This window comes from Aethina tumida, chromosome 5 (assembly GCF_024364675.1).
Source record: "Aethina tumida isolate Nest 87 chromosome 5, icAetTumi1.1, whole genome shotgun sequence".
Lineage (NCBI taxonomy): Eukaryota > Metazoa > Arthropoda > Insecta > Coleoptera > Nitidulidae > Aethina > Aethina tumida.
Window position 1 is genome coordinate 4142675 of NC_065439.1, and position 8217 is coordinate 4150891.

Below are 8217 nucleotides of genomic sequence, written 5' to 3' on the forward strand. Positions count from 1 at the left end.
TTTTGTGTTTTTTTTAGTGCAGCAAGTAACTGCGAAATAAAAGCAATTTTACCATATTTCTCACATTCAGTTTCGAGACTTTCGTGTTAATTAATTTATTGATTTCCTGTTTATTAAATTAATCGTTCAAATTTGCATTGTTATGCTGGCCCATCCACTGCTGCTTGTATTTCTTAATAGGTGTGTAGATAAAATCTAATTGTAACGCCAACCAACAATTGCATTCGCTGCAATTAACCGTGAAGCAATATTTATGCATATTCGTTCCAGTTTTAGGCTGACGAAACGCTTCGCCGTTTCTCAGATCAATTAGCCACTCGTGTGTCACGTTTTCCTCTCTTCCCGCAGGTTCGATGTATCCTTTAGAGGCGGCCCTCAAGAACGGCGGCTCGAGAGACCAACCCACCACCGCCACCCTCTCCATAATGCCGTCCAAGGAGGACGACGACGCCGTGTTCAGGTGCGAGGTGTGGAACAGGGCCCTACCTGAGGACAAGAAGATGATCTCCACCGTCTCCCTCAGCGTCAACTGTAAGTTATTCAATCTTTCCAGCTTTACGTTTAATTATTTAGGATTTAGGAGGTGCAAAGTGCACTTAACAGTACATGTAATTTTAATAGTGGTGCTGTAATTTTGAAAATGTGGTTTTCAGTTGTTAGTTACCTGTTTTTATTTGGGGCTGTTTAATTAATCACGGGCAAAAATGGATTTAAAACATCTCGCAGCACAGTCGGACGTGATTAATCGAACAAGTTGGCGCAGAACAAAAGGCTTAGGACAAAAGGTTTTGTAGCAGCAGGAAAAAGTGTATTTTTATGCCGCCTAATCGATTGGGTGGCTATCAACAAATCACTCATTTACGGCCAGCAATGAAAACAGCTTTGCAGCATTTATTAGTGCATGATTCGCAAATAGGCCGCCTAAACCAATAAACAGTGACGAATGTTTACTGTATCGGTGTCGGAAACAAAACTCTTTTCGCAGCGCGTTGCTGATGTGCCCCGAACACGGACATCTGGCAAATCCTTGTAAATAATCGAGGCTGGGACCGGAAACACGTGTCCGCCGTTGTTTACGTTTGGAAATTCATAAAACGCCTTTTCTGTGTTCGGAGATGGGATGGAATGCGACGTAATTCGGTCGGCGATTCGATAAGCCCCAAACTTGGAGGGTTACGCGAAACCGTTTGCAGAGCACGTGTGCAAACATGCCGAATTAAACATGCACAATTTATAACGGTGCTCCCGTTTACTCAAATTAACTGGATGTGGCTCCCGAGTCGGTTTTTTCGTGTGGACTTCCAACAGTGTTAACACATCTTTCTCACACATGTTTCAGCTATTTAAAACGAAATTAGAAAGTTACAATCAATTAAAGTTTTCATCGCACCCTAAATATACTCTAAATATTTACCATACTAATATTTTGTTAAGGTACTAATCATCTTTAATACAAATTCAAATGTAGATTTATTTTGAAAAGAAAGTACCTGAAAATCTTATCACTAGCAAAATTTTATGAAGTTTGGAAAGCTCATTTACAATTCAGAACTCTAATTTTTGTTCACTTTTTCCAAAGTTTCCATAACTAGAGTCCTAAATATTCAAACGGTTCTAATATCGAAGTTATGGTCGTAATTCCTGAACTAACAAACACGGTGTACTTTACACATATTTACATCTATTTCAGCAGTGAAACAAAGCGAATTTCCTGCGTTCACGTGAAGGGACGTCGTTAACGTTCCGTCCCAATTTTACGACGATATTTAAATTTTGAATTAAACTATCAATTTGTAAGCCGACTGTGCAATTATAAATCCGGCCCGGTTCCATTTTCTGCCATCACTTTTTTATTGAACTGTATTTACACAACGAATTAAATGGTGAATTTTTTAAATTGAGTGAGGAAAAGAATTTATTTCGGCAGCTCCTTTATTAACTTATAAAGCATCAGTAAAAATGTCGTTTTAGCAGATGGAAGTTTAGAAAAATGGACCACCACAGCAGCACCGGTTTGTAATTATCGAATGCAATTAAATGCGCCTGTTTCTGTATCGGCCAATTACAATCCAACTTTGTGTTTGATAACGGATACATACGGGATGATTTACCGAATATTGGATATCCTAATTAGTGTGTAGTTGGATTAAAATTAGGTTTTAATATAAAAGTAATTTAGCAGGGTCTGGCAGATTTCCAGCCGGATTAAATATTCTGTTAATCATTCAACAAAGTTTCATTTTCCTTTCTGACGGCGGAAAAATCCTAATTGTTCTGGGATCAACTTCCTGCAACAAACTTAATATTGCTCCGCACATTCTACGAATGACCTATTGAAGGGAATTCTAAAAAAACTAAGCGGAAACGAACGTAAGTTGGTCATTATTTTTATGGTCTCCCATTTACAAGCAACTACGAAGAATTATTTTAAATGTTCCCGTGGCACGACTCTCTTTTATGAAACAACAACTTTCCTGCACAGCCTTACAAAATACTAAATAAATCTTAGCTAATGCAAGTCCTTTTTCCTTCCGACTCTTTGTTTTTTTAATTATTGATGAAAGTATTCAAAACTCAATAATGTGCTGAGTAGAGTAAAATATTTATCCCACAGCCTCTCATTTTCTCAACAAAGATGTAATAAAAGCTGCACTTGAAAGGCCATCAAAAGCATAATTAGAATTACAAACCACATTCTTCCTGCTCAACGTAAATCCGGACTCGCCGGATTTATCCCGGTGCAAGCCACAAGTGAAAACTGGTGATGTGCCATCATTTACTGTAATGTATTCGTTTAATTTCAGATTTCCCTCGCGTGGACGTGGGACCTGAAAACCCTCTGAGAGTAGAAAGGGACTCGTCAGCCACGTTGCAGTGTACCGTCGATTCAAAGCCGAAAGTTTCCAGCGTCAGGTGGACGAAGAACGGCCGCTTTTTAACCAGCACCAACAACCACGTCATCCACCGAGTTAGTGTGCAGGACGCCGGCAAGTACTCCTGCAGCGCCGACAACGGACTTGGCAAAGTTGGAGAGAAGGAAATCACATTAGATGTGCTGTACGGCCCCATCGTGACGCTGGAGGCCAAAACGAAAGAAGCCGAAGAAGGAGAGAGTGTCTATATTAAGTGTAACGTCACGTCCAACCCCAGCCCGATGATAATAGAGTGGGTTAAGGATGGGAAGCCCGACTTCCGACAAGTCGGAGACACTCTGCGGCTCAGCCATGTGACGGCCGAGAACGCGGGCACGTACATATGTCGGGCAGTGAACATAATCAGCCCCAGCACGCTGCCGATGCGGCGAACGGAGAAGATCGGAAACGTGTCGATCGCCCTGCTGATACGCCATAAGCCGGGCAAAGCGCGGATAATGCCGGACAAGCCTGTGGCTACGGAGGGATCGGCCGTGACGCTGACTTGCACCGCAACTCCGCCGGGCTGGCCGCTACCGCAATACCGCTGGTTCAGGATCGGCTCCGACGGTCAGAACACCATCCTGGCGACCGGCACTAAATACACGATCGCCAACGCCAATTTGGGCACGGAGGGCGTCTACAATTGCCAGGCCACAAACGAGTTGGGACCCGGCGAAATGGCCTCGGTCAACTTGGAAGTGCACCAACCGCCCAGTTTCAAACTGAAACTCAAGCCGTTGGAGACGAAACGTGTCGGCGACAGGGACTTCTCGGTGGCGTGCAACGCCAAGGGAAAACCGCGACCGATGGTTAGGTGGCTGAAGGACGACGAGGAGCTGACCGCCGACGCGAATATGTATGAGGTGAAGACGGAGTTCACGGAGAGCAGCAACGGCGCCGTGACCGCACAGAGCGTGCTAAAGTTCAGCGGTAAGGCCAGGCCCAACGGGAACGAGCTGCTGCCCAGCGACAGGGGCGTCTACGCCTGTTCTTTCGAGAACGAAGTCAAACGATCCGAGAGCACCATGCACCTCAAAATCGAACGTAAGTATCCGATCGTACGAATCAGTGGAGCATCTCCTTCTTCTCGTTTCTTGTTGCATGCTAATTGTAAGGCAATTTTACGCCAACAAAAACGACTACAGGAAACTTATTATTTTATATAAAAACACCGATGAACAACTAGGTAATTACTCGACTTAAAAAAACTTAAACACAAGTTCATAAATGCCTTTTTTACTGTGGTATAGGTTAATGATGGTGGTGGTGGTGGTTTCAGGATTATAATGATTGGTCTCCGGTAACCAGAGCGTAAACGTATCAAGTTAACAGATCGATTTCTTTTAAACCACAATATTTCTTGCATTCGACGTCTGAATAATTTATCACAGAATTTCATTTAAATGGACCTATTGATGGCTCAATTCCGACTAATAGCATTGGATAGTGGAAGCAATCTACTTTATTGGTTAATACATTAATCTTTTGTCACTTGCTGAAACTTTAAAACTGAGCCGCAATATCAATTTCAGATGAACCGATCGTGCTGCACCAATACAACAAAGTGGCCTACGACATGTCCGAGACGGCCGAGGTCGTGTGTCGAGTGCAAGCTTACCCAAAACCAGAATTCAAGTGGTTCTTTGGAAATAACGGTGCCCCTTTGCACTCCTCTTCCGAAGGACATTACATCGTTCAAACCACCGTGGACGACAACGACGTCTATACGAGCACCTTGAAAATCTCCAACATCAAGAAACAAGATTACGGCGATTACAAATGCGAAATCGTTAATAATCTGGGTACGATCGAAACGAAAATTAAATTGCAACCCAAGGGCCCACCGGAGAAGCCGACGAAATTGGTTTCTTTGCACACGGGACACAATTTTGTCACTCTGGGGTGGGAACCTGGATTTAACGGGGGCATTTTCAACACTAAATACTTCGTCTCTTATAAAAAGATTTCAAGTGACGACGATATCGTCGTTGATGGTTGCGGAACCGTCACCAAATCGGCCGACTGGTCAGAAGTGGACTGTCAACAGAACGTGCCCTGCAACGTTTCTCACTTGGAACAGCACCAAAGCTATCTATTCAAGGTAAGTCGTCTAAAAAATCAGTCGATTTGCACACGATATTAATTTTTTAACTTGTCGCTTTAGGTGAAAGCTTTGAACACAAAAGGAAACAGCGACAATTCCCAGGAAATCAAAGTGACAACGCGTGTAGATAGAATACCGCTTCCGCAAAGAGTTTCTTACAACAGAGCGTCGCACACCCTCGCCATAAACGTGCCAGCAACCTGCTTGCCATTGATTGCCATAGTTGAATCAGTTGCCAACGAAAATCATCCGATCACCGCCTGGCAAGTCATCGACACCCTGCCCCTTCAAGTTTCGGGCATCACCCCCACCTACAAGGAGAAGAATTTGGATGAAATCGAAAACAGACGCTCCGGAGGACGATCTCTTGTGGACGAGCCGATTGGCGTTAACGACGACTACAACCCGAGACTCAGGGTGAAACTTTGCCTCAGGACGCACCACGATCTGTGTGGGGAGTTCGTTGAAGCCGAACGTAAGTCATCAATTAAATTGAACTAACCAACTAATAGTAATGTTTATTTGTTGTTGCCATTTACAGTGGGTTATGCACACATCCGTGAGGCATCTGCTTTGACTACTCCGACTCTCATCGCCATCATTATTTCCTGCATAGTGTTCCTGCTGTTCGTGGGACTGCTGTTGATTTTCTGCAGGTGCAAGAGGAACCAATCGAAGAAGTCGCAACAAGCCAAGGACTACGAAATGGATTCGGTCCGGCCTACGATTGTGCCTCAGCAAAATCAAGCACCCCCTCCCTATTACCCTTCGACTGGCATGGACAATAAAGCTCTGGAGCACTCTCTAGACTTGGCCCTGGCCATGGAGGATCAAAAGACTGTTTACGCCACCCAAAACGGCTACGGCTACCACGTGGCCAACCAAGACATGCAACCAAGACAAAATGGAGACTGTAAGTGATGGTTAATAATAACAACAACATGAAATAAACGTATTTTCGATTGTTTTCAGGGGCTAACATGGGTTACTTGGAGAACAGCTACTCCAACTCGAACAACGGCGGCAGCGTCAACTCGCAAGACTCGTTGTGGCAGATGAAGATGGCCGCAGCCTCGACGAACTCCAACAACCAGCTGCAACCCCACCACATGAACGTGGACAGGCAGAATTCGTACGGCTACGACCCGATCACGCACGGAGGTTACGGCGCCGTTGATGATTACGCCCCGTATCCACATATCACTACCCAGAGCAACCACGGTGATGACTACATGAGAAACAGCAACAATCCGTCCAGACAAGACTACTGTAGTGATCCCTACGCGGCTGTACATAAACCCAAGAAGCGCATTGAGCAACATATCGGTGAGTTGATACTTGTTCGAGTGCCTATTATCTCACTATTATAATCATAATTGTTGTGATTGCTCCAGATTCCCCTTACCATGATGTCAGTGGCTTGCCGGATCCGTACTTGGAACAAATGGAGGACGAGAAGCCGCCGCAACACATGTCGCTGAGCTACGAGGAGAGCTTGGAGAGTGGGTACTCGACGCCGAACTCGCGAACAAGGCGCGTGATCCGCGAGATAATCGTCTGAAAACGTACGACGAACGAACTTTCGAAAGTATCGATGTGCTAATTCTCTCTCACCCCCGTTTCTAAATCGCCCGTTTGCCGTTCATCGATTTCCCTTTTTTTTTTTTGATTAACAATCCACGCAAATCCAAAATTCTTATCTTCTTAAGTACCTGAACCTCACACTTTTTTTTTTTTGTTTATTAATTAATTAATTAATCAATCAAGTCTCATTGATCACTGTATGAGTGTCTCATGATGTGTGTAATAATGCCATTTTATTTTGTTGTGACGAGCGATGTTTTGCCATTATTTAGCCGTGGACTTGGCAAATTTGACAATTTTAATAAAATGTGATTATCATTGCAATAAGTATTTGTTGTGCACTATTGTTGTAATTTGTTTTATTATTTAAGCAAAAGATTTTGATTATATTACTTTTCGTCGTGCGGCTCGCACAAGCCGGATCGAAGCGAGATCCGCCGTGTACGACTCGCAACATAACTGGAGTTCTTTTACATGCAGGAAACACGCCGTTCGCCACGTTATTTCCCGTGAATTTGCGCTGATTTAACAGACATATTGCACTGCGAAGCACAAAATGTTATTACATGTATTAAACACACACAAGTTTTATGTGTTTTTACTTATCCGGAAATAATTTTACGTGGCGGAAACCGTTTCCTCTGATGAATATCTCTTCGAATTTATTAGACAACCTTACAGTGGGCTTTAAGGACTTTGAGGTGTACGATTTGTGTAAACAACTCCGTTTTCTACTTAAGTGTGCCAAAGAAAAGTAACATGATCGACGAACTCTGTTATATATTTTGTCTAATTGTACTTAATTTTACATGTTTTTATCATATACTCATATCCTTTCCCCATAGAATGTTTAAAGAAATGTGCAAAGACTACTTTTTAAAATTATTCTATTTTTTATACAATTTTATCATTAAAAATGTATAAACCAAATAGGACGGACGCGTTAGATTATTAATTAATTTAAATCTCTTTGTACATTTTAACAGTGTTATTTTTATTTTATTTAGCTCAAAACTGTTTTTCGAAGTGATCTCAAAAGATTTTTAAATGCAGTTTTTATAATTTTTTATGATGTATCGATTTTTTTATCTCGAATGATTAAGTGTATATTATTTTTGTAAATAACATACAAAGACTATTATTTGTAAATGTAAGACGTAGGATTAAACTAAAACAAGAAATTTTAATGTTGTAAATAAATATTATGTCTTTTATTTGTATTATTAATTTTTGTAAATAAACGTCTATTTAAGAATTTGTATATTTGTTTATTATTTTAGATTTGAAGCAATTAAAGGTAAGTATAATAATAATAATAATAAAATATTAACAACTTTACAATTATTTTTAATTATTTTTTGAAATGATTTCAGGACTAATTTTCTTTCCCCCTCAGTTAAAGCTATTATTCACTCACAACTATAATATGTAAATTTAAAATAAAATATATATTATAATATAAAGGTATAATTATTTGAACGTAATAATATTAAATATGAGGCGAAATATTTTTATATTTCCCAATAATTATTCCATAATGAAATGTTTAATGACAATATATAAATATTAATCAAAGTATAATATTTGTTCTACTAATTTTGTAACATATTGTCA

The 8217-nt window shown here is 41.2% G+C and overlaps 1 protein-coding gene across 1 annotated transcript in view; it reads left to right on the forward strand.

Moving 5' to 3' along the window:
* Positions 1 to 6760, forward strand: part of LOC109600332 (hemicentin-1) — a 56423-nt gene extending 49663 nt beyond the window's left edge. The window contains exons 4-10 of the mRNA XM_020016471.2: positions 349 to 531; positions 2805 to 3959; positions 4448 to 5016; positions 5080 to 5494; positions 5561 to 5932; positions 5992 to 6345; positions 6414 to 6760. Coding sequence (XP_019872030.1) covers positions 349 to 531; positions 2805 to 3959; positions 4448 to 5016; positions 5080 to 5494; positions 5561 to 5932; positions 5992 to 6345; positions 6414 to 6580 — 3215 coding nt within the window. The 3' untranslated portion in view covers positions 6581 to 6760. The remainder of the gene's footprint in view (positions 1 to 348; positions 532 to 2804; positions 3960 to 4447; positions 5017 to 5079; positions 5495 to 5560; positions 5933 to 5991; positions 6346 to 6413) is intronic.
* The last annotated feature ends 1457 nt before the right edge of the window (positions 6761 to 8217 follow it).